Source organism: Alnus glutinosa, chromosome 2 (assembly GCF_958979055.1).
Source record: "Alnus glutinosa chromosome 2, dhAlnGlut1.1, whole genome shotgun sequence".
NCBI classification, from domain to species: domain Eukaryota; kingdom Viridiplantae; phylum Streptophyta; class Magnoliopsida; order Fagales; family Betulaceae; genus Alnus; species Alnus glutinosa.
Genome location: NC_084887.1, coordinates 18,134,772 through 18,161,912, shown reverse-complemented (window position 1 = coordinate 18,161,912; position 27,141 = coordinate 18,134,772). Strand labels below are relative to the sequence as shown.

The 27,141-nt window shown below is 38.2% G+C and overlaps 1 protein-coding gene across 5 annotated transcripts; it reads left to right on the top strand.

Moving 5' to 3' along the window:
- Positions 1–329: 329 nt before the first annotated feature.
- On the top strand, positions 330–27,063 carry LOC133861124 (uncharacterized). 5 transcript variants are annotated; one of them, XR_009898960.1, is made up of 7 exons: positions 330–572; positions 6,862–7,061; positions 19,290–19,765; positions 19,895–19,970; positions 25,533–25,614; positions 25,984–26,050; positions 26,266–27,063. XR_009898960.1 is itself a non-coding variant. In XM_062296840.1 (5 exons), the coding sequence occupies exons 1-4, from the start codon at positions 416–418 to the stop codon at positions 19,932–19,934; spliced, it is 837 nt and encodes a 278-aa protein (XP_062152824.1). In that variant the 5' UTR covers positions 330–415; the 3' UTR covers positions 19,935–19,970; positions 25,533–25,854. The 5 variants fall into 5 exon arrangements, 3 of the variants coding, with proteins under 3 accessions (XP_062152824.1, XP_062152823.1, XP_062152825.1); XR_009898959.1 differs by having other exon boundaries at positions 25,984–27,063; XM_062296840.1 differs by lacking the exons at positions 25,984–26,050; positions 26,266–27,063 and having other exon boundaries at positions 6,898–7,061; positions 25,533–25,854.
- The last annotated feature ends 78 nt before the right edge of the window (positions 27,064–27,141 follow it).

Sequence of the window (27,141 nt, the reverse complement as noted above, 5' to 3'; positions counted from 1 at the left end):
CTCTGGGATATTGTGGTGCACGATTGTGTATATGAATTGACAAGCTCAAAATCAAAGTTATGAGAATCTACAAAAAAGAAAAGCCATGTCATCAAGTTATTGATTCAACAGCTTAGAAAAAAAAAGAAAAAAAAAAAACGTTATTGATTCAACCATCCAGGTGATAGTCACTGATATTTTATAATAATTTTTATTTATAAAATGAAATTAGAAAAGTATAATGTTTGTTTAGCTTTTTTTTTTTTTTGTTCTCCTAAATTAAATTTTGAACACATGCATATATGCTCTAATTAATGAAGAAGAAAAATAAAAAGAAGAAAAAGATGATCCGTGTATAACTGGATTAAACACAAAGAAAGCTGGTCGGCTCAGCGAGAGAGAGAGAGAGAGAGAGAGAGAGAGTTAAAAAATTTCAATGATACTGAACTCAGCTGCTGCCACTGCCACTGCCATGGCCGTCCCTTGCAGGCCTCCATTAAGGACCATGTGCTTAGGCTCCAACATCAACACGGAGCAGCTTCGTGCCCAGCTCGATCAGCTTCACTCCGAGGCAGAGAGAACCAGAGCCAAGGGTATGAATGCACGCACGTTTGCACTCTTTCATAATTCTGATGAAAATTAAGGATACCCATTTGCGTTTTTTGAATGCTAAAACACTTTATTATGCTGGATTTCGTCATAGTTTAATTCCTCTTTGATAATTGAGTGATTCCCAGAAAATTGTTTGGCTGGTTGAGTTGCAACATTGATTTGGTACCTGGGACGGCAGTATATCTTATTGAATATATATGAACTTTCTCACAGTTAGTATTGTCATTATGACATATCAGTAATAATATTGCTTGTTTTGAAGGAAATTTAGCTATGCTCATGACTGAAATATGATGGATTGGTTGATAGATAGTTGACACCTTCTCTCCGTTTTTTTGGGGGGTGGGGTGGGAGGAAGGGTGGTTCATTCATGCTACTTATTTGGACATTAATTTTACACATTTTTCCTTTTGGATGGATTAGTATTTCATTCAACCAAGCAGAAAGTACAAAGCACTTAACACTACAGTGGCAGAAACGTCTGCAAACTAAAAACTTTTTTTTTGTCTGCAAACTAAAAACTAGAAAACACATCTTCATTTCCTATCAAAAACATGAAAAAGAACTTGCCACATACAATAGATAACCCTATGCTGATTATTCTTAATCCTTTCACAAGTCATAAGCCTGCACCTCACATCATGAAGAACAGCGTGAAATATTCCCTCCTCAGTTCTGATTATGTCATTATGAATTCTAGCATTTCTATTACACCAAATATGGTATATAGTGGCATCCCAAGCTACTGTTAGAACCAAAACTTCAACCCTTTGCTTTTGAGACTCAAAATTTGCCAATATAGCTCAGCATTCCAGTCATGAGTTGGTCTTCTAATCATTCATTTGTTGAGAATGACATTCCAAAATCTTCTGGTGAATACTCAGTCAAAAAAGTAAATGATTTCAGATCTCCATTCTGCTTCTATAGAAAGCACATACCATGTCTTGTCCGTAACCCCAAATTTGCAAGCCTTCTCCAGTTGTCAATCTGTTCTTAACGGTAAGGAAAGAAATAAAAGAATGTTTAGCCACAACTTTAGCGAACCATATTAGTTTCCACCAATTCACTTCTGGCTTTTTTGTTCTACTAGCTTCCCAAGTCTCAGTTCATGTTCAGTTTATTGATTTTGAAGGAAGCCAAGAGACAATCAGCTTGATGGACTTAACTTCAAACAACTGACTTTGGATCCTAACTAATTCATCTGATCTTGCTGCATTCCAAGTCCAAAACCCTTATTGTGGAACACTGGAAAGTTTTGCAGCATAAGTACTGGCTGCATCATAAACCAACCTTGATCCAAATTTCCGAATTAATGGTCCCTCAGCATGCCAGATGATAATAGAGGTTCTGTTTGTTAATGTGTTTTGGAGGGTGTTTTTAGTTTTTAATTTTAAAAAATGTTTTGATGTGACATAAAGGTAAAATTTGTTTTTATGTTTATATGAGTGTTTTGTGTTTGGGTTGTTTGTTAATATTTTTATTTTAAGAAGAGAAAACAAAAGACAAAACAAAAATTTTAACAAACCGAGCCAGAGTCTTCTTGCTCGATATGGTGCTTTATAAAAGGTCTAGCAAGTTGTCTCAGGCTGAGAATTTTTCTCCAGCTCCGTGAACACAATCTTGGCACTAAAACACAATGTTCCTTGATGTACCTCATGATAGCGCCTTATTCAACTCTTCAAATCTTCTCAGTCTTGCCCCCCCTCCTCCCCCGAATCCTTCTTTGCTCAATTTGCTTGATTCTCCCTGTCACTGATATGCATTGAAACAAAGATTCCTTGATAACCTTCTTAGGAAGGATGATGATGTTAGTTCAATAAACCTGCATACAGTAAGGCACAGCTTGAATCTGTTGAAGCCTGCTGCCAAACTATTGATGCTTTGAATTCCAAGAAGAAATTCTGGTAGAACCTTATTAATCAAAGGTTTACAGTCCTGCACTGAAGGCTTCCCAGAAATCAGACGCACTCCCAAATACTTAACTGGAAGATGTCCTTTCTGAAAGTTCAGAATGGAAAAGATTTGGTTTTAACAGTATCTAAAAGCCCAGCTAAGAAAACTTCACTTGTGCTTAGATTTGCCTTTAGTCTGAAAGGATCTCTAACCTCATTCTAAACATGCTGAATGATAGTATAAACAGAAAAGAAAAAGAAAAAAATGAGCAGCAGCAAAAATCATTAAATCTCAGCAAAACACTATTGTAAAAGTTGAAGCCATTCACATCTTGGATGAAACTCAATGTCATGTTCGATAGTATTCTGCTTAAGTTTAGAAAACACCTCCATAACAATAACAAATATAACACCCCAATCCAAAATCTGCGCTAAAGCTTATTTTATTTTCTAAGACTCTCAAATGTATCTGTCATCAATAATTTTCACGGATTAATCAGAGATCTTTTTTCTTTAATATGTTCTGTACATCATCATATAACTGTTTATATCCACCTGATTTCGTTATAAACAAGGCATTGAAACCTAATACTCCAGATAATCAGCAAGTCACTACAACAGCCCCATAATCACAACAGTCACTTCGTAATCTTTACATTACTAAACATATCTCTAAATGGTTAACAGAACACATATCAAGTCTTTACGACAAAACTAAACCACATAGGATTTTTTTTATTATTATTATTATTATTTTTATAAATGTTGTCAATTCATTAATAAAGCGTAGAGGGACGCAATCCTAGTACACAGGAAGTATACAAGAGAATCCCTAAGAGGAATAAAAAGAAAATAAATTTAAAAAATCTGCATAAGTAAAAACACTTGAGCTATGATGAGCCGCTATCCAAATTTATAATGTGTTAAGTAAACACTTCCGTAACTCCAGCATCAATGTCTCTACATCTTCAAAGTGCCGCGCACTCCGCTCCCGCCAAATAACTATTCACCAAAAGTCTCCCCAAGATGTGTAACCTCTCTCTAACCTCCAACATCCTCAAATTTTCCTAGGGTGGATACTATCAGGTTAATATGTAATAAGAGGTATACATGTAAATAGTAATACATATGCCCAATATTCATTAATAAATCAAGGAATAAACAATATTATTCAATTACAACAAAAAAATCATTCAACTAATTGGAGTTTAGGACACCAGTCCAAGCAAAAAGCCCTTTAGCTAATCTAGATATTACAACAAACAGGTAATGTGACAATGATCACTCTATCTCAGGCCTTTCCTGCTATCAGAATAACCTTCTAAACTGCCATTAATAGCTATTGAGTATTTGGGAGAAGTAATGCAAAGCTTGAGCCCAATTTCTTAATCTCTTAGGAATACAAATTGCCTCCAAAATGAAAGAGAACAAAATGCTAAAATAAAATCGAGCGGAATAATAAAAAATAGAGACAAGGATTTTACGTGGTTCGGTCTATGACCTACATCCACAGGATAAAGCCCAAAGGGCTACTTATGCTTTTATTCCTTGATTGATTGAATAAATCTCTCTTATTTATAGATAGGAGAATAGGAATGAGCCTTCTATCTTAACAATGTGGGACAACTAACATATTATCTCTAACATTCCCCCCTCAAACTCAAGGTGGAAACTTGTGAAATCTTTAGTTTGCTTTTTGAACACAACACTAAAGGAGGTGATGGCGCCAGAATTGGAAGCATCAGCAGCTCTTGACCATCGGCAACTTTTGGGCCGAAATAGGCCAATTATGGGCCATACATAGAAGCCAACTGATGGCTGAAATGGGCATGGGCTTAAAGCAATACCACAGATGTCAAATTATAAATAATGGGCTAACTATGGGCCAAATATGAAAGCCAACAATAGGCTGAAATGAGTTTGGGTTTGAAACAATGCCACAAAAGCCGAATACAAGTAATGGGCCAACAAAGGGCCAAGACAGTGTAAAAAAAATGCGATTCTCTGTGACTTAAAGAGACATGGGCAAGAAACCAGGAAACAGTACTAAAAGGATTTTGTGATTGTGAAAACAATCCAAAAAAAAAAAAAAATTACAGAAGAATAAAAGAAAATAAGGGTTTCGTGATTGTGAAAACAATCTGAACCAAAAAGAAATAACAAGGAAATAAAAGAACTAAAAGAAAAATAGAAATAAATAAATTACAGAAAATAAATAAATAAATAAATATATATATATATATATATATATATATATATATATATATATATATAAAGAAAAGAAAAGATTTAGCCCAAAATCTAACAATTGGCGTTAGCCTATTAGCTCTGATACCATGAAAGAGAACAAAATGATAAAATAAAATAAAGTGGAATAATAGAAAATAGAGACAGATTTTACGTGGTTCGGTCTATGACCTATATTCACAGGATAAAGCCCAAAGGGCTACATTATACTTTTATTCCTTGATTGATTCAATACAAAGAATGCTATCTTATTTATAAATAGGAGAATAGGAATGAGCCTTCTGTCTTAACAATATGGGACAACCAACATATTATCTCTAACACAAAATGCAGAGTGTAAAGTCCCATTAAATACGCTTTCATCATATCAATGCTAATAGTACACCTTGCAAAAGACCTTTCTTGATGATAATTGTTCACAAGTTCCCGTGCAAGCAATACATTTTCAGCTATTCTTCTCCCGGGCATGAATGTTGTTTGAGTTAGTGCTGTAGGGAAAATAAAATCATTCACACCAACCTTATGTTTGTTAGCTAAGATTTTGCAAATTGTTACACTTTTACTGGATAAATCAATCAAAACCTTTTGCCTCTATAGAGAAAAGGATATCTTTTGTTTTTTTGGTTGAGGATGATTCGTTCTGGTTCATGAAATGATAGAAGTAGGTGTTCTGGATATTTCTCTCTCACCAGGACATCCACATAAGACCGCATTCCATATCTTACAACAGTCATGAACAACCCAATATTCCTTTATTGCATGTGAGAGCCTCCAATCATCCTAGGCATCAACCAACATACTCCAAATAAAACAGCACTAGTGACAATAGCTTCCTCACCACAACACATGTAGTAGGAGATGATCTACTGTCTCACAACTATTCTTACTCATTCAATGCCAATTTACAGTCAATTTCCTTCCCTTTCTAAGATCGTCAACATGTTCAAATTTACCCAAACCAACTGTCTACCCTAATAATGCTACGTCTTGTGTAACCTTTGCACAAATGCAATAGACACTCACACATATGTTGTAGCATTTTTTTTATTTGGAAAAATTACGTCATTGGTCTCTGGGGTTGGCCTAAATTACGAATCACTCTCTGTGGTATAAAAAAATTATTGTAAAGTTCTTGTGGTAAACTAAAATTACTAATCACTCCCTAAAGTCGTTTTCCGTCAACAAAGTTAACAAAATCCATTAGTTTGTCACGTCAACGCCAATAAGATGGCGACATATGTCAATTTGAATAAAAAAAATATAAACCTATTAAAAATATAAATAAATAAAATTTTACAAGTTAACAAAATCTGTTAGTTTGCCACGTCAACACCAACCGGCAACCACCCGTTTTCTCTTTTCATATATTTTTTTTAAAATTTAAGTTTTATTTATTTATATTTTTAAAAGATTTATATATTTTTATTTAGATTGACACGTGTCACCATCTTATTGGCGCTGACGTGATGCTTCATGGAATCTGTCAAATTTTTTTACGGAATTTGATTATAGTGAGCAATTTGTAAATTAAGCCAACCACAGGGATCTCTGAATTAATTTTGATACCACATTGAGTGATTTGTAATTTAGGCCAACCATAGAGACCAATGGTGCAATTATCTATTTTTATTTTGAATGATGTAATTTTTGTACTTTTGTTATTAAACGATTTTGTTTGTGAGCTTGAAATAAGGTGATGAGAGGATTGTAGTGGTCATGCTAGACTTGAGGATGTGTTTGCAATGAATTTTATTTGGCAAGTGGGGAGAGCTAGTCTTGGTTACTTGTTATATTATGCCCCTGGGGAATATTACTGCTTTTAATTTTTGTCTGATTACGGAATCAAAGCTAGACTAGTCTAAATTATAGGTTCTTTTGGTTTGAATCTTGATTAAGATTAACTTATTGCAGAATATGAGTGACATTTTCTTTTTTAATTTCTAGTTTCAGAGTTATTTTATTTTTGTTGGACCACCTTTTGAGGCTTTGTTTAAAAATCAGATTTATCTTCTCCACCCAAATATTCGCATATTATAACATGTACTTCATTGCTTTCAGTGCCACATATATAAGACGCATATTGCTTATACTTGATGACATCATTTTAAACCAATCATGGTGGTTGATTCAGCAAATAGTGCAAGGCTGAGACTTCTGCGATTGTCAGATGCAGCTGACAAGCTTCGACGGCAAGCAGCTATTAGTGTCCAAACTGGGAAAGAAAATGATGCAAGGCAACTGCTTTTACAGAAAAAAAAGGTCATACTAGCTTTGGAGAAGTCAAAACGCCGCATTGAATTGCTTGATGAGCTTTCGGCGAAGTTAAATGAGGTAGAATGAAGTTCTAATTGTTATCAAAGTATTATTTCTACACTGGATTCAACTGGGGAACTCATTGGAATTTTTTATACCAAAAGTTCAGTTACACCATGCTGAGTCATATCAAAATATCACTTTCATGGTCTTTTCTTGCATATTCTATTGCATTGAGTGAGATATGTTGTTAGTTGGGTTATATATGTTGCCTCTCAGGCAGTGAATATATCTAAAATTGGAAATTTGTGGCGTGTTAACACTTTAAAGTGGTGAAACCTACAAGTCATTAGGTAAAGGGATCATATTGTGAGGCATCTATTCATGATAAGACATTGCTAGAAGAAGATTATGAAAGTAACTTTAACTTATGCATACTATGCAGGTGATACAGAAAATGCTTTTCTTATTCCTCATTCATGTTATGGGAAAATATGTTAAAAGGGGCAGAAAATTCTATAGTTGATCATGCTAAAATTGATGATATTACCATTCATTAAGTTGTCTGCAATATGGAGCATTAGTGGTTCTTGATAGCTTTAAAACGCAGTTTGTGGTTTGTAAGGCAGTTCTCTTTGTCAAGTGAAAAAGTAAGTAGAGATGGAATAATTCAGAGTGATTTATTTTTACCATATTATTTGATTTATCTCATACATGTTCTGATATTATTGAAGTTCAGCTACCCAAAGTGTTGTACTTAGCAGTTTAGGGGGGAGGGGGGAGAGAGAATGTGTCATCCAATATGGTTGCTAGTGAGGAAAATAGGACATCTTTGCCATGTTATATGACAGATAGAACTCGAATCTATCTTCCTCTACATTTTATTTTCTTGATTGGTAAGTTACACACAAGGTGCCATTTGAGCTGTAGTTCACTTACCTAAACTTACCACCCATATAAGTAGTCATCCTATTCTCTTTCCCATATTTTAAACTAGGTTAATTAGACTTAACCCCCCTCAACTACCACTCATTTACATATTGCTCCCACGAACTACCATCTGTCACACTCAATCCCCTTAAACTACAAATCTTTGGCAAAAAAGCCCTTCCGTTAGCTGAGCTCGTTAAATCTAACAGCAAAAAACACACGTGACATGCATGTGCTCATTTCTACCTAAAATTATGAAAATACCCTCAAATAAAAAAAAATAAAAAAATAAAAAACAAAAGAGGGGTGGCTCGACCACCCCGAATCACCAGTGGGTGGTCCAGCCAACAACCCTAGGTATTGGGCGTGGTTCAACCACCCTTTTTTCCTTTTTTATTTCTTATTTCTTTTTTATTTTTTAATTTTGAGGGATTTTTCTTTTAATTTTTTTAACTTCAAGGGTATTTAAGTAAATTTAGTTTCTAAACTCGTGGCATTTTCGTCATTTCATGTTAAAAATTGGAACATTTGTGTCACTTGTTCAAGGTTCCATCTCTTTTAACGAGCTTAGCTAACGCAATGTCTTTTTGGCCAACGATTCGTTGTTTAAAGGGGTTGAAAGCTTTGAAAGTTCATTTGAAAAAATGGAATGAAGAAATTTTTGGTAGTGTAGGGAAGCGAAAAAAGGATTTAATGGATGGTATTCGAGAGCTTGATGACATTGCGGAAGGGAGAACTTTGATTGAGGAGGAAAGGGTGAAAAATGAGGATTTTTCTTAGGAGATGGAGAGGTTGCTTCTCTATGAAGTAGTGAGCTGGAGGCAGAAATCTAGGGCAATGTGGTTGAGAGAGGGAGATAAGAACACAGTTTTTTCACCAGTGGCAGATTTGAAAAGAAGAAATAACACTGTGGATTCATTAATTGTTAATGGTTCCTTATCTTCAGATTCTACGGAAATAAGGGAGTATATTGTGTAGTTTTATATGCATGTATTTAGAACAATATGGTTTAAGGCCAACACTGGATGGTCTTTCTTTTCATTCCATTGGTGAAGAGGAAGGTTCTTGTTTGGAAAGATAATTTGAGGAGAGTGAGATCTTTGAGGTGGTTAAAAAACTGAAGTGAGGTCTTTGAGGGGGTTAAAACACTGAATGGAGATAAGGCCCAGGGGTCTTGATGGGTTTTCTTTGGGTTTCTTTCAGACATTTTGGGAGGTTTTTAAAGAGGATATTATGGCAGTATTCAGGTAGTATCACGGTCAAGGGAGTTTTGAGAAGAGCATTAAGGCAACTTTCATTCTCTTATCCCAAAGAAAGCTTGTGCCGTAGATATCAAGGATTTTTGTCCTATCAGTCTAGTGGATGGTGTCTACAAAATAATATCTAAGGTACTAGCAAATAGATTGAAACATGTATTGGAGAAGATCATCTCAAATTCGCAGAATGCGTTTATTAAGGGGAAACAGATTCTGGATTCAGTTTTGGTTGCAAATGAGTGTATTGACAGCTGACTCAAATCAAGGGCTCTAGTCTATGCTTGGCTGCCCTCCTCTGTCGTCTTTCTCAGAAGTGGGTGAATCTTCGAGGGGAGGTGGTTTTGAAGAGATTGGTGGTCCTCCCGCGGCAGCGATTGATCTTAACTTCTGTTTTCAAACTCTAGGGGTCTCCCATGAGGGGAATGTGAAGGACTTTTTAGACTTTATGGCTCAAGTTGATGCGGAGCAACGTCAAGAGGCTCTAGTCTCCACTTCTAAGTTTAAAGGGAGTCGTGAAGGGAAGAATTTAAAGTGCACAATTAATTATGATCTAGGGGTTTTAATTCTAGACGGGGCAAGGCAAGAGGGCCACTGATGTGATGTAATAGTCTCTGGGTTTGGTGGGTTGGTTATGTTGGGGTGTTTTGGTTTTGGGGGTGTTTTTCCTCTCTTCCCTCTTTTTTCCTATTTTGGTGTCTTTTTTGTATACTTCTTATATGCTTAAGGGCGCCTTTATGCTTTTTATAAACTTCTTTGCTTATCTTCCTTTTTTTCTTCGTATAGCTTGGCTTGCTTTTTCCCCATTTTTTCTGGGTTCGTCCTTCATGATGCAGTTTTTCGAAGCTTAACAATTGAGGCCAATCATGGAACGGCGATTTGTCGTGGAAGCTAAAGATTTCTTTTTTTTTGGCGAAGTTTGGTATTTCAGAGCTTCGTTTGGAGGAATAAAGGAAGTCTTTCTCAGGGGTGGTGATTTTGGGCTCACTATGTTCCACTTGGTTGGTGGCCACGGTGAAGGAGACACTGAAGTTGCGGGGGGTTGAGGACTTTGTTAAGTCTTTTCGGGAGGACTCGAAGGTGCCGATTGTTCGGAGAGATGGAAATCAGGTAGGTAGATTTTTGGAGATGGCCTCTTTCGCAGTTGGTGGCTAGAAAGGGTTTATTTGGCTCCATGAGGGTCGAGAAGGGCGAGGTTGGAGGTGAGTTGCGGGTGAGCTGAGCAAGATGGTGGTGTTTCTAGAGTCGGTGTCGGTTCTTCGGAGGGGAAGGAGTTGCAGAATTCCTCCGGTGGGAATTCCTTTGGGGTTAGCCCCGAGAAGGGTGGGGTGATTTTGTCTTATGCTGAGGTGGTGCGTGGGGTGGTTGGTTCTTCTGTTAAGATCTCGGCTACGCCGGTGCTAATGGCAGAGAGCGCGAGTTGGATCTGTTGCCGATGTCGCTGTTTAGAGCCAAAGAGGATATGAGAGTGGCAGTGAACTGCTTTGATTTAGAGGAAAAGTCACCAGGGTTAATGGAGAAGAAACAAAAGATCCAGAGTGATGGAGGTGGCAAGGATAGGAAGATGAAGCTGGAGTATCCTAGATTTTCGGAGAAGCTTCTCAGGCTCCTCAGGTCAGACTTAGACTGGGTTTCAACGACCGTGGCCTAGTTCTTTGGACTGGGTCTGAAGCCCAAACTCTCTCTAGGTGTCAAGAGTGCTCGGGTTGGGTTTAAGCCCATCCTGAAGAAGGCTAGAGGGTTTGTAACTGCAGAGCGTGAGATCATTTTTGTAGTGTTGGAGTCCAGTTTGGGTCTGGGTTTGGTTTCGGATCCGAGTACGGCTTCAAATCCAGGTACAGGTCCATATCCGGTTTCGAATCCGAGTTCGGATTCGAGCACCGATTCTCTTCCTTTTCATTTTCCAGTTACTTTTGTGGTTTCCTCAGCAGTTGTTCAAGAGAAGATTCTCGCTAATCAAACGATGATTAACCCCCAGGTACACGCTCATGTGTATTTGGGGCGTGAGCCGGCCATGTCTGAGCCTCTGAACTTCTACTTCCGTAAGTCCAAGGCTAAGAGAGGTTTAGGTGGTTGTTAGTGCCGCTGCTGAAGAGTGGTTGTCAAATACTCTTGGCCTTACGAGTATGCCCCCTCCCGTAGCTCAGGAGGCTGTGGCGTTGGAAAACATTGATGCTGGGTGGTGGAAGAGGAAGGAAGCAGGGCTGGTTCTAGGTGCTGGTTCTGCTGGTTCAGGGTTTTCTCTTCCTCAATCTTCGCTTGAGGTGGGTTCGCCGGAAGGTAGGGTTCCTCCACAATTATCTTTGGAAGACTCCACTTCTAAGACTCTGATTCAGTATAAGCGCAATTGCAAGGACATGAGGCAGCTGAAGTTGGTTGTGGGTCAAGGAGAGCATGATGATGTGGGGTTTCTCAAGTTGTGCTCGTCCTCTCCTTTCCTGACAGATCGCGGTGATTCTGCATCGTCCCACTTCTCTAGCTTATTGCTTGATGCTCCTTCGATGGTTGAGTCTATGGGTGGTGTCCAGTTTTTCACTCATTTGGAGTGGTCTCTGTTATGCTCCACCACCAAGGTTTGGGTCCAAGGGGCAAGAGGATAAGACTATGGCTTTCCTCTCTGCCCTTGATGAGGAGCATATTCGGGAGGATAAGCTTGTGGGTTGAGAGCTTCAGGGGCCTAGGGGTTTAGATTGTTTTGTGGGATGTTGTTTGGGGTGGGTCAATGTTGTGGTGTTTGTTTGTTTCTTGTATACTTCGTGTGTACTAGGGGCGCCTTACGCTGTTATTTATAAAATTGGCACTTATTAAAAAAAAAAAAAAAGGGTAACAAGCTTATTGTGCAAATTGGATTTAGAAAAGGCCTATGATTATGTGAATTGGGAGTTTTTGTTGTATTTGTTAAAGAGAAGTTGTTATGGGGAGAAATTGATAGCATTGTTTTTTTTTTTTTTTGATAAGTAATATCAATTCATTAATAAAGCTCAGAGAGATGCAGCCCTAATACACAAGAAGTATACAAGAGTGCCCCTAATAAGAACGAACAGAAAATAAATTTAAAAAATCTGCATAAGTAAAAATATTCAAGCTATGCTAAGAAGCTATCCAAATATAGAACGTGTTGAGTAAACGCTTCCTTAGTTCCACCATCGATATCTCTACATCTTCAAAGTGTCACGCATTGCGCTCCCTCCAAATACACCACATTAAACACAAAGGAACTAACCGCCAAACTTCCTTTGCTGGACCATACCCAAATGGTGCGTCCCAACTAGTCAACAACTCCAGCACTATTCGTGGCATAACCCACTCTATCCCAAATAAAGTAAGAATGTAAATCCATAGATCTCAGGCAACTTCACAATGAAGAAACAAATGTTCTATTGACTCCCCACTCTTTTTACACATACAACATCACTTTATCACCAAAACATTCCGCTTTTGCAAATTGTCTTGCTTCAAAAAATTTTACCTTAAGCTACTGTCCATACAAAGAAAGCCACCCTTGCCAGAGCCTTGACACGCCAGTTACTCTTCCACGGAAATGAAGGGCCATCTTTCCTATTTAACACTTAATAATAGGACTTCACTTCAAATAAACCCCTTTTGGAGAGGTTCCAAATTAACCTGTCATCCTCTCCATGTTGAATCGAAATAGAATAAAGCCGAGCGAAAAAAAAAGGGTACCATCTCCATCTCCCAATCCTGAACTGGATGCGTAAAAATAACATTCCACTGAATAACTCCATTTTGAACAACCAAGTTTTCTGCCACCATCATATCTTTATTCCTCACAATACTAAACAAATCTGGAAAACATTGCTTCAAAGATCTCTCCCCACACCACCAATCATGCCAGAAACTTACATGAGACCCATCCCCAACCTCAAAACGAACAAAGTTGCTAAACTTATCCTAGCCCCTCCTAATATGTTTCCACACAGCCACTCCAAAAGTACCCAACACCTCTTTTTTGAACACCACCCACCCTTTAGACTCTCAAATTTGACGTCAATCACCAATCGTCATAATTCCTCTCTCTCCCTACCATATTGCCAAAACCATTTCCCCAGAAGAACTCAATTAAACTGGATGAAATTGTGAACTCCCAACCCACCTGAATGCAATGGAGTACAGATCTTGTTCCAATTCACTAAATGAAATTTGGCCTCATCTCCAATGCCACCCCAAAGAATCCCTTTGAAGTTTATCAAGACGTTTAGCCACGCCCATTGGAATAGGGAACAACGACAAGTAATACGTTGGAAGGTTGGAAAGAGTACTTTTAAAAAGAGTCAGTCGACCACCCTTCGACAAATACATTAGCTTCCATCCAACCAACCTTCGTTCCATTTTCTCAATGACACCATTCCAAATAGATACAGCTTTATAAGAAGCACCCAACGGCAAACCCAAGTACTTCATAGGCAAAGATGTGACCTGACATCCAAGGAGTGGAGCCAACCCTTCGACATCCTCTACCTCTCCAATAGGAACAATTTCTGATTTTCCTAAATTAATCATCAATCCTGAAGCTGCCTCAAAACATAAGAAGATACACTGCAGATGTCGAATTTATTCTTCTTACGCACCACAAAAAATCAACGTGTCATCGGCAAATAGTAAATGATTCACAACTAAAGCTTCAGAATCCCTATGTCCCACTGAAAACCCTGTGAAATGACCCTGATCCATTGCAGCAATCAGCATCCGGCTCAAAGCCTTCATAACCACCACAAAAATAAAGGTGAAAGTGGATCCCCTTGTCACAACCCATGAGTGCTATTGAAAAAACCTAACGGGGTTCCATTCACAAGAATAGAAAATTTCACCGTAGAAATACAAAATCGCATCCAAGTCCTCCATTTCTCCCCAAAACCACACTGCTGCAGCAAATAGAGCAGGAAGTCCCAATTCACATGATCATATGCCTTTACCAAATCTAGCTTACATAGCAGCCCAGATTCCCCCGATCGAATCAGACTATCCAAGCATTCATTAGCAATAAGCACTAAATCCAAAATTTGTCGACCGCCAATAAATGCATTATGTATGTTTGAGATAATCTTTCTCAGTACTGACTTAAACTTGTTCGCTAGAACTTTGGAAATAATCTTATACCCCCTTCCACCACCAAACTAATAAGGCAAAAATCTTTCAAATCCATAGCACAAGTCTTCTTTGGAATCAGATAAACAAAAGTAGTATTTAGACTCTTTTCAAACTGACTTCGATTATGAAATTATGCAAAAACAGCCATAAGATCATTTTTTACAATTTACCAACACTTCTGAAAGAAAGCCATTGTGAAGTCATCTGGTCTCGAAACCTTATCTCCATTCAAATCCTTGACCACATCCCACACCTCCTTCTCCTCAAACTCTCTTTCTAACCAAATACTTTCATCCGCATCAATGGATAGGAAAGATAGACCATCCACCCTTGGCCTCCAAGAAAATTGCTCAAAATACAGTTTGTTGAAATACTGGACTATATGCTTCTGGATCTCCACAAGATTCTTGGACATTGCACCATTTATATTCAAAGAGTCAACATGATTGAATTTATGATGTGAGTTGGCCACCCTGTGAAAAAATTTGTGTTCTTGTCCCCCTCCTTCAGCCACAAAGCTCGTGATTTCTGTTTCCAGTTCATTTCCTCAAATAGAAGAGTTTTCTCCATCTCTCTCGACATATCTATCTTTCGAACCCTTTCTTCTTCCTCTAAACAATGGCACTCTTCAACTCAGTCCAGTTCTCAAATGCCCTCCAATAGTTCATTCTTTTTATTCCCTACATCACCAAACACTTCCTCATTCCATTTTTTCAAATCCGTCTTCAAAGCCTTCAACTTACTAGCCAAAATGTAACTTGGTAATCCAAAAAACTCATAGGACAACCACCAAGTTTTTTAACCTGATCTACAAAATCATCCGATTTCAGCCACGTGTTTTCAAATTTAAAATACCTGCTCCCTCTTCGTGGAGGTGGTGTGTGCAGTGGCTCCCATTTTTGTCAAGGGCACTGGGAAGCAGCGTAGTGTTGTGTTCGTTGTGTCAAACCTGGCAAAAGCTCGGCAGGCGGTGACTTGGGGTGATTTGGAGAAGTATCTTCCGGCAGTTCTAGAATACTTTGCGGTGGAACAGCAGCCGGTGGATTGTTATGCTTTGGAGAAGCATTCGCATTACCCTCTAGTTAATAAACCCTTCGTGCTTCTGATGGTTCCTGGCATGCTTCGGCGTGTTGCAAGGTTACAGAGGGTGATGGTGACCATTCTAAGGAGCAGGCAAGTGTTTTCAAGAAGTTTCTCAAGCTCTTTGGGGAGTGGATCGTCTGTGCAAGTAGGCTTTCACCGAGTTTGGGCTTGTTTTGGGCTTAAATGCAAGGCCAGTTGCTTAGTGGCAGGTTGGATGCTTAATAGGGCTAAGGTAGTCTTAAGAAAGGCCCAGTGGATCTAGGCGTTTGGGCTCCAAGGCCTCTTCCAAGCATTCTGACCCAACTCTTTATACCTCGCCGGGGGTGCTTCTGCTTCGGGTTCAACGGTGGTTTCTTCTAATCTAGTTCTAGCAGTGGGTCTGGATCTCACCGTCTCTAATTCACTGGCATGCTCAAATCTCGACGTTGGTGGGCCTGTGCCGATCTCAGCAGTGATAGTAGCCTCTGCCTCGGTGAGGCCTACCGATGCAATTCAGCCTCATTTGCCATCTGAGTCTGAGGCCAGCTCTAGGTTGCTGGGTTTGGGTGCTGTCTAGAAGTGAGACTGAGCTAGATCCGTCTTCGGCTCTCATTGGGTGTGGTCCAGCGTTCCTGTATGTTCTCGATGACTGCTCTTCAGGCACGGATGCATTAGGTGAAAGGCTGCGTTGTTCTCTCCCTATGATGTCGGAGTCTAGAGCACCTATTTATTCATCAAAATCAAAGTCGGTGTTTAGATACTCCCGGAAGCCTAAGGTTGGCAGATTGGATGAGCATTTGCTTGCCGAGGCTTTGGTGGCAAAGTGTCTGCACCTTCGCCTTTTCGAGACAAGGTCAGCAAGCTTCTTCTTCGGCGCGGCTTCCTTCTCCTAAGCGGCGCGGTCCTTCTTTCGTCAGAAGTGAGTAGGTCTCCTCTCTCTTTGGTTCAGTCTGTGTTTGGGTGCCCTCTGTTGTCTTCCTCATAGGTGGGTGAATTTCGAGGGGAGGCATTTTTGAAAGGGTTGGTGGTTCTTTTGGGGTAGCGATTGATCTTAGCTTCTGTTTTCAAACTTATGGGGTCTCCCATGAGGGAGCGTCATGAGGCTACAGTCTCCACTTCTAAGTTTAAAGGGAGTTGTGAAGTGAAGAACTTAGAGTGCTCGATCAATTATGATGCCAAGGGTTTTTGTTCTAGTTGGGGCAAGGCAAGAGGGCCCTTGATGTGCTGATGATCTTTGGGTTTTGTGGGCTGCTTATGTTGGGGTATTTGGGTTTTGTGGGTGTTTTCCTTCTCTTCTCTCTTTTTTCCTGTTTTGGTCCTTTTTGTATACTTAGAGGTGCCTTTACGCTTTCTGTTTTACTAAATGGAGCCCTTTCTGGTTTCTTTTGTAGTACTTAGGGTTTAAGACGGGATCCATAACTACTCTAATTTTTGTAATTGTTATGGAGACTCTTAGTAGGATGATGTTGGCCACAGTGGAAAAAGGACTTTTAGTTGGTTTTTCAGTGGGGTAAAGAAATAATGCAGAAATGGTTGTGTTGCATATGTTGTTTGTGGATGAAACATTGATCTTTTGCGAGGCTAATTGTGAACATCTTCATAATCTAATATGTCTCTTTTTATGCTTGAAGCGGTATCGGGGGTTAACAGTTAATTTATCGAAATCAGAGATCATTCCAATTGGTGAGGTGGATGATGTGGAAAGCTTGGCTAGAATTATTGGGTGTAGAGTGGCTTTGGTACCGATGACATATTTGGGTTTCCCTTTGGATGCACCATATACAAGTCTACTTCTATATGGAACGGCATTGTCGAAAAAATGGGGAGAGGCAGTTGACTGGTTGGAATAGGTTATATTTGTCTAAGGTTGATAGGTTGACCTTGATCAAAAGTACTTTGTCCAATTTGTCCACATATTATTTGTCATTGTTTCCTATTCCAATTAGTGTGGCTAATAGGCTTGAGAAACTTCAGGGAGACTTTTTATGGGAAGGTAACAACAAGGAGTTTAAGTTCCATTTAGTTAAATGGTCAAAGATTTGTTCTCCAAAGCAAAATGGTGGTTTTGGGGTAAGAAACTTGACTAGGTTTAATCAAGCATTGTTGGGTAAGTGGTTATGACGTTACACTACAAAGAGGGAGGCTTTTTGGAGATTGGCGGTGGAAGCAAAATATGTGGTATAAGCGGAAGTTGGTGTTCTAAGGAGGTAGAGGGACCGTTTGAAGTTGAAATGTGGAAACATATTAGAAGAGGGTGGAGAATTTTTTCGAAATTTGTCAGATAGGAAATGGAAGATGGAACTAAGATTAGGTTCTAACATGATTTATGGTGTCGGGATCAACCATTAAAGGAATATTTTCCTAAGTCGTTTAGTATTGCTTGTTGTAAGGAGGCATGGGTTGCGGATAATTTGCAGTTTTCCAATGGTATTATTTAGTGGAATGCATATTTTATAAGATCTGTACTGAATTGAGAGGTAGATTTGGTGATTGTGTTTTTTGATTTGTTGTATTCCCTCATATTGAGACAAGGTGGTGAGGATCGTTTTTGGTGGATCCCTTCAAAGAGGAGGAAGTTTGAAGTGAGGTCATTTTTTCACGAGTTATCTAGTTTGGGAGGTTCATCTTTTCCTTGGAATAGTATTTGGAAAGTTAATGCTCCATCGAGAGCAAGTTTCTTTGTGTGGGCAGTGGTCTTGGTAAGATTCTGACTTTGGATAGCTTTAGTTAGAGGTGTAATGATGTTGCATGAATAAGAGGAGTGGGGAATCTATAGATCATCTTCTTCTCAATTGTGTAGTAGCAAGAGAATTATGGAATGCGACTTTTAGCCTTTTCGGAGTAGAATGGGTAATATGCCTACATTGCCTAGAAGGGTGATAGAGTTGTTAGATTGTTGGCGAGGTTAGTTGGGAAGTCGTTCAGTTTTAGCCGCTAGAAGGATATCCCCTTTGTGCTTAATGTGTAGCGGAATGCAAAATGTTTTCAAGATCGAGAGAAGTTGGTAGAGGAGCTCAAGAACATATTTGTAAAATCGCTTTATATATGGACGGGGGCATATAATATTCCTCATTTTTTCAATTTTTCTGAATTTGTGGATTTATGTTATTCTTTTAATCATTATTGGGAATTTTACATCCTGTGTAATAGCATTGTGGCCCTCGACGCTTATTAATGATATGCATTACTTAACGTGTGACAGGTGGTAGTTGAGGAGGGGTTAAGTGCAATTAACCCTTTTAAATTTAAATATTGGAGGACAAATCAGGTAAATTAAGGTCAAATAAGTTTGTAACATTAATTGAAGTCTTAACTTCTCACACAGAACAATCTGAAACTCCACCTACTATCTGAAACTAAACCTCACATGTAGCATTTGTTTTAGTCTAATAAGCCTTATCCTTGTAGCAAGTGTGGCCACGTAGTGTTTGACTGGTGATACAATGTCAGACATGCCATGTTACATATGCATTTCATTTGACCGTATAGCTTAGAGAGGAAGAGATATTAGATAGTTTGACAATTCATCCATGTTCCCTTTTCCCTATGTGCTATGGCTTAAACCAATCTTTCTCCTTAGCACTTGTTATGCAAACCAAGTCCATGTAAATATAATTCGTTTAAGAGGGTATCCTAGGTCACCGGCTCACATAAAGAAATGGTGGATTTAACGAAATAAATTTGGATTTTATATAGCTTTTACTTGATTTACAACCAAATAAGACACTTTTCTATGTAATTTGCAAGTGTCTTTATGACCTGAAAGGTCACCCTGGCAATCAATGCAGGTCGATACTAAAAAGCTGTTTGTGCTTAACTTTAATTGTGTTTGCACTCTTTTTGTGCCACTGTTTTTCTTTTATTTTCAACTTTTATATATTTACCTGATCTTATTCAATTGCATAATCTCTCAATCTACAATATGATCAAAAGAAGCCTAATTTCGTTTCAGGCCGTATCTCTGAATGAAAGTCAGCTAGTTGGGAATGTTTCTTTGGATCTTGAAGTTGGTAGAGAAGATGCACCCAGTCCTGTTCGGATTATATCACCAAAGCAGGAAAATACTGAAGATCTGAATGAGAACAAAGAATTTGAGCCTAATATGCTGGAACTGGACGGTACAGAAGATTTGCAACTCCATTCAGAGGGTCAAGAAAACCTACCAGTTGATAAGGAGGCAGAGGATCTTGAAGCTTCTCCAAGTGTGGGCATTCAGAATGAAGATGACAGTGTCAGTAGTTTGAATGGAATATCTTCTTATGAGGATTTCTTGGAACATTTGGATAAAGATCTCAGCAATATTGAAGCAGAACTTCTGACCATTTTGAGGGTCTCAACCTTGATACTAGATAGCAATGAGACAGGAAAAAATTCGAGGGTGCAGGAAACACTGGAACTTCTTGAGGGCATCCATGGCATTAGAAAGAGGTATGCTTATTAATCAGCTTAAAAGTTGGTGTTCAAGATTTCGAAACAATCATGATTGTTGCCTAGACATTACACATGAATATTAATTATTAATTTATTATTGAGTAACCATTATTTTTTTTCTCACAGAATTACCAGTATTAAATTGACGAAGGTGGAGACCAGATGATATTTCATTTTGTGGTATTCAGTTTTTTGCAAGCAGGTAAGGATTAACTTCATGTCTGAGAAAGTAGCATTTCCATATAAGAGTAGTGTGGTAGAAATTGCATGAAAAATACTAGAGAGAAATAGACAGCTAGCTAAAAAACGTAGCCTCTCTCACCCCTTTATTACATAAATTGGAAAAATCAACACAATGACCAAAACACCCATGTAACAAATCCCTATTACTAACAGATCCTTCTATCTCTTCTAACACTCCCCCTTAAGGTGGAGCATATAAATCACATAAGCCCAACTTGGAACAAATAAACTCTAACTGATATCAACATAGATTTTGTAAACATGTCAGCTAACTGATCTCCAAACTTCACGAATGATGTAAATATATCTCTTCTGAGTATCTTGTTTATAATAAAATGACAATCAACCTCAATATGTTTGATTCTTTCCTAAAAAACTGGATTAAACGCAATATGTAGCGCAACATGGTTATCACAAAACGATGGAATAGGAGTAGGAGCTGAAAATCCAATCTCCTAGAGAAAAATGTTGTGATCACATTAAGTTAGTAGCAGTATGAGCCATTGCCCTGTATTATGCTTCAGCACTAGATTGTGCCACTATTATATGTTTCTACTTTTTCAAGTGACCAGATAACTGTCTAAGAATGTAAAATATCTTGTAGTAGATCATCTATTTGAGGGAGAACTTGCCCAATTTACATCAGTAAAACCTTCTACCTTAAAATGTTCGTTTGGTCTATACAATATTCCAAGACCAGGAGCTCTCTTCAGATGCCGAATAATAAGATTAATGGCTTCCCAATGTGAAATCCTAGGAGCCTCAAAGAACTAACTAACAACACTAACTGCATATGAGACATCTGGCTTGGTGATAGCAAGATAATTCAACTTTCCAACTAGACGACGATAACTGCCACAATCTTCAAATAATTCCCCTTCATCCTTTAAGTAACTTCTGACTATGATCCATTGGAACCTCAACAGGATGAGCACCTAGAAGACTCGTCTCTTCTAACAAATCAAGTGCATACTTTCTCTGAGACAAATTGATACCTGTTCGAGATCTAGCAACCTCAATACCCAAAAAAATATCGAAGTTTTCCAAAATCCTTTGTATGAAACCTTTGCTGAAAAATCTATTTCAATCGAGCAATGTCTTCTGAATAATCTCTAGTAATCACGATATCATCTAAATATACCACAAGGAGAATATAGTCTGCACTAGAGACCAAAGTCCAATACCACCTGAGAGAATTTTCCAAACCATGCCCTCGGTTATTGCTTAAGACCATACAAAGTATTTTTCAACTTAAATACACGGCCATGATACTCCCCTTGAGCAACAAACCTATGTTGTTGCTCCATATAAACTTCCTTATGTATCTCCCACATGTAAAAAAACATTTTTTTTTTTTTTTTATATCCAATTAAAACATGGGTCAATCTAGATTGGCAGCCAAACAAATAAGGATATTTTGCAAAAGAAATTTTGAAAACCGAAGAAAACTCCTCATCGTAATCAATATCATATGTTTGGGTACAACCCTGAGCAACCAAACAAGCTTTCAATCTTTCAACGGAGCCATCAAGGTTAAATTTAGTAGTGTATACCCATTTCCAACCAGCAGTCTGTTTACCGGGCGGTAATGAAACAAGTTCCCAAGTCCCATTTTGATGAGGCTTCTATTTTGATTGCCATGGCTTGCCTTTAACCAGAATCAGATAAAGCATCATGCACTGTCTTTGAGATAAAAACACTAGAAAGATGAGAAATAAAGCAAGAAAGTGAAGGAGATAAAGATCTAATAGATACAAATGACTTATAGGATGTTGGGTAGTAGAAGAACGTTTACCTTTCTGAAGAACAATAGTCAAGGATTGGAAGTAGGCAAGGACATTGGATGCGAAGACAGAAAGGACAATGGTGGAGGTGCAGGAGTTGATGGTCAAGGGCGGCACGTATAGACCTAGTGGGGCAATCGAGCGTGTTGGCAACAAGACTGGACAAGGAGAGGCAGACTGAGATAAAGGGGGAACAAGCAACGGAATGGACTAGACATCAAGCTCAAGAAGAGAACCACCCAAAGAATTAGCAGAGGTAAAGAATGGAGTAGACTCAACAAACGTGACATCGGCACTAGTGAAGTAGCGTCGAAGAACAAGACTATTACAACGATAACCATTATGGATTGTGGAATAACTAAGAAAGGCACATTTAGTAGCACGAGGATCAAGTTTATCTAGACCTAGACCTAAGTTGTGAAGGTAATAGACAGACCCAAAAACCTTCAATGGCAAGAACGGGGTGGAAGAAAATAAGAGAGAATGAGAAGAGATACCATCTAAGAATAAAAGGCATCCAATTGATGAGATAGCAAGTAGTGAGAACAACATCACTCCAAAATTGTTTTGGGACATGCATATGAAATAAGAGAACACGCTCAACATCTAACAACTGATGATTCTTGTGTTCAACCACACCATTTTCTTGGGGAGTGTAAATGCAAGTTGTTTGATGAATAATGCATTTATTAGAAAGATAAGATGCAAAAGAACTAGAGGTATATTTTTTGTCATTATCAGAACGCAAGATATGGATTTTCTGACCAAATTGAGTTCAAATGATATACGAAAGATGGAAAATAACACACAACGATTTTTCATTTAAAATAAGCATGTCATACGAGAAAAGTCATCTACAAAGGTCACAAAGTAGTAAAATTTATTGGAAGCTACATTAATTGGTCCGCATTTATCAAAATGAACAAACTTGAAAGGCCTAGAAATCCTACTAACAATTCTTGACAGAAAAGAGACAGTGGTGCTTGCTAAGCTAACAAGCTTTGCAATGCAATGACGATACATGATTAAGAGCATTCACAGCAGCTTCTCTAAAAAGGGTCTGTTCCCTAAGTTTTAGGGAAAATTTTAAGAAAGTTACAAAAACCCCTTCACAGCAGCTTTCCTAAAATTTTCGTTTCCCTGGGAAGCGAATAGTGCTTCCCAATGCATTGGGAAGCACTTTTCACTTCCTATTCAATTGTTTATTCACAAAATATGTTATCTCTCTCTTACTTTATTTCTCTTTCCTACTTTTAATTAAAGCAAAGGTAAAAAATATATTATCTCTCTCCTACTTTATCTTCGTTTTCCTACTTTTAATTAAAGTAAAAATAAAAAAATAATATTTTAATGATATAGGGAAAAATGAAGGGAAGCTGTTGTGGGGTGTTTTTTGATAGGGAAGTAAAAAGTAGTGTTGTTCTCTATATTTAGGAAAAATCGTTGGGAAGCTGCTAGGAATGCTCTAAGACTAAGAACTTGACGCTTCAAAGTATAAATGGAAGGACGACTAAGACAACAGTGACACTAAAGAGTAGAGATTGACGACTGCAGAGTTCGAGGTGACGAAATATTTGCAAGATCCAAATAATACAATCCACTAGCTTCATGTCCCATACTAATCATCCTCTTCGTCTCGAGATCTTGAAAAATGCACAAAGACGGATAAAAACTAATAGAACAATTAAAAGCTTTAGTAATTTTACTAATGGATAACAAATGGGGAAACTGCATTTACCCTCCTTTAACTACCTTCGTATTTAAATGTTTCCCCTCCGACCCAAGATGACAAAAATACAATTAATAAGATAAAGAAAAAAAAAATCCAAAAAACGTAAGAAAACCAAAAAAAAATTAGAGAAAAAAAAAATGGAAAAAGCAAATATGTTTGGAAAAAAAATAAAATCTTAGCCGTTGGTCACGAGCCAACTCCTTTTTTTTTGTAAAAAAAAAAAATAATGGACTTTAGATTAAGGGTGTAGTTGTATTTTTGTAAAATTTATAAGGGTGTGTAATGGTTAGTCAGGGTTAAAAAAAAAAAAAAAAAATGGCACGTGAGACGCACATGACAACTCTTCTGTTAGGATTGAATGAAAAATCCTAACGGAGGGTCCATTGCAACCTCAATGGTTGATTAAGGGGACATTACAAATAAGATGATAGTTTACGTTTACCCCATAACAAATTAAGAGGTAAACCAGGAGGAACATGTAGAATAGATAACAATTCAATACCAGCAATTCTAGTGAGAGAACCATTAGCTAAGGTAACACTTTGAGGTGAATCAACAAGATGATAATTAGAGGGGGAAGTAGACGAACCAGTTATATGTTTACTAGCTCCAGAATTGATGACCAACTAGTCGCTGGTAGATGATAAAAGATGGTGAGATGCAGTACTTGACTAAGAAATAGTAGCCCATAACTGAGCAACTCATCTCTCGATATTGAGATCAAATAAGAATCCAGAGCTGGACTCAAACTAACAGCTGTGGTGGGGGAATCCTGCTGGGATCTATGTGCATCAAACCAAGCAATTGGTCTTTACAAAAATATGGAGAGATCATGCTATTCAAAATTAAATAACAAGAAGAGACAATGAAAACATACATAGGGTGAAGTCGACTACTCCTTAGTGTTCTTGAGCAAACTGAATTTTCTCCTTCTTGCTATGAATCACAGATGTCTCTAAGATTATTGAAACCTCAGAATCTTCTCTTCAATGACTGAAGATTACCAAAGAGTATGAGCTCTCTAAGGAGAATGATAAATCGATTCCCGTTTATGTTGAGAATGAATGTATACAATGTTGTTTTTTTTTTTTTTTTAACACCCTAATTGGCTCCTCTATTTATAGAGTTGGGTTTATTTGGAGGAGTGGGAAACTATTTTCCATTAGGAGAGGAAAAGGGGGGCAGTAAGGGTTAGGGATAAAACCCCAGCCCCTTGCCTCTATGGGACAGCCCGAGCTATGGTTTCATCCCTAGCCTTAGGCAACTACTGCATGCTCCATGGGCTTGGGTTTCATCCCTAGCCTTAGGTGACTACTCTGTTACCTGTCCCTACTCCTATGTTGGAGTCGAAGCAACAACAGCTTACTAATGAGTCTCCTACTGATAAGCCATCTGCATCGCCTGTGGAAGAGTTGAGAGTTTACTCCAAACGCCAGAAAAATAAGACCATTCCTAATGCTACATGCCAAACATCTGATCTTGGCTCAGGTAATACTACTTATACTTCTGATATGAATTATGTAATACCTATTGTCAATGATACAAGACTGCCCATTACACAACGTAAAGAACTCATCCCTCTACTACTGATATGGGGGCACTGAGTAAAGACGAGGTAGAAGCACTCCATCGACTTATATCTCGATTGGACACATTTTCTACTGCATCCTCCTCCATTCTTACAGATAATTTAGCCACTGCTCTAAATGCATCTGCTACCCCCTCGGATAATCCGTGGGTCATTGACTCTGGTGCCTCTGATCATATGACTGTATGTCTCCTTTATTTTCGTCATATAATCCTTGTTCAGGCAAAGACAAAGTTAGAATAATTGACGGTTCTCTGTTGCCAGTGTCGAGTAAAGGATCTGTTTCTATCACCCCCTCTGGCCTTAGCCTCTGTCCTTCATGTCCCTAATTTTGCTGCTAATCTATTATCCATTGCACGTATTACCATTGAGTTGAATTGTCAAGTAATTTTTTACTTTTACTATTGCTTCTTTCAGAACCTAGTTACGAGGAAGATGATTGGCAATGGTAACTTGAAGGATGGCTTGTACTATCTGGACTCTCAGCCCAACACACAAGGTCGGCTCATAAACATGCTTATCATACGGTTTGGGCGAATGACTCTGCAGCTAGAATTTGGCTTTGGCATCAACGCTTAGGGCACCCTTCCTTTTTAATTTATCAACGCATGTTTCCTGCATTATTTTTGCATAATAATGTTTCTATGTTTCAGTGTGAAACTTGTGAACTTTCAAAACACCATCGTGTGTCTTTTTCTCCTAATATCAATAAAAGTGATGCACCATTTGTTCTCGTTCATATTGATGTGTCTCACAAGTGGTCTCTTTATCTAGTTATTGGTGGTTTGTCTCCTTTATTAATGATTTTTCTCAGACCACATGGGTCTACTTGTTAAAGGACAAAAGTGATGTGTTTTTTGTGTTTCAGATGTTTCACAAGATGGTTCAGACTCAGTTTAATACCAAGATTAAAATTGTTCGTTCTGACAATGGAGGTGAATATATGTCTGGTAATCTCGAGATGTGTTAATTTTTAATTGACTGCATTCTGTTGGCAAAATCACTATTATGTAAGTCTGCTAGCTTAACAGGGATGCTGTATTTTCCAGAGTCTTCAGAATATTCAAAAGTTAATTTACTCAATATGAAAAGTCTTAATATGACAAGTAATAGTGTCATCAGCTCATGAAAGACAATTTCCAAGCATCAGGAAGATTCTGCGCAGTTTACAACTTAACAAAAGTCGGTTCCCTACTTACTGTCCGAACGGCCCAAAGGAAGCGTCTGGACGCCCATCAGTGTTCGAAGAATGTCCGAACACCTTAGCAGACACCAACCACAGGGAACTCATGTTCGCATTGATGTTCGGACATGCGAATAGCAACTCCTGAGAGCACCTATTTGCACAGGTGTCCAAACGGCAAACTGGAAGCTGGGAACAATGAATATTGCAAGCAACCGTTCAAACACTAGGGCTATACCGTCCAAATTCGATGACTGAAGATTATTGAAGAATCGCGTATTTTAAAGTCAATTGATGCTTGCCGTCCGAAAGCTCATTGCCTAAGTCCGAACGCTACCTAAAGAACTCCGATTCAGACTTGTATTAGGTTTTCTATAGCCTATAAATAGAGGTCTCTAAGCATGTATTATTCAAGAATTCGGTATTGAATTCCATTGTACTAAGAGAGGGTGTGTAGGCAAAAACAGAGATATTTGCTAGCTGTCTTAGGATTTTTAGTGTAATTTGATCAACTCATTGAAGTTTAGTCTAAGGAGAAGCCCTAAGCTAAAGAAATCCATTGAAGACCCCTTCAGATAGGAGACCTGGTTGGGAAGCATTCATGTATAGGTACACGTCAAAGTGTACAGTATGACCACTGCATAAGTTATGTAAGTGCGAGTGCTTTGTTTTCTAAATAGTGGATGTATTGGGTTTGGCTGCCCAAGAGTAGTTTTTCTCTTAACTGACCACTTCGTTAACAAAATATATATCTTCTTTCAATTCTGCATTTAGATATTTTGTTACACAATTGATCACACACACACGATAAATTATAAGTCTATTTTATTTTTCTAGACGTAT

Bases quoted from the DNA above. Each gene is read 5' to 3' on its own strand.
- LOC133861124 (XM_062296839.1), top strand. From the start codon at position 416: ATGATACTGAACTCAGCTGCTGCCACTGCCACTGCCATGGCCGTCCCT. The intron at 573-6,861 runs GTATGAATGCAC...TGGTTGATTCAG, and splicing joins AGAGAGAACCAGAGCCAAGG to CAAATAGTGCAAGGCTGAGA. The intron at 19,766-19,894 runs GTATGCTTATTA...TTTTTCTCACAG, and splicing joins ATCCATGGCATTAGAAAGAG to AATTACCAGTATTAAATTGA.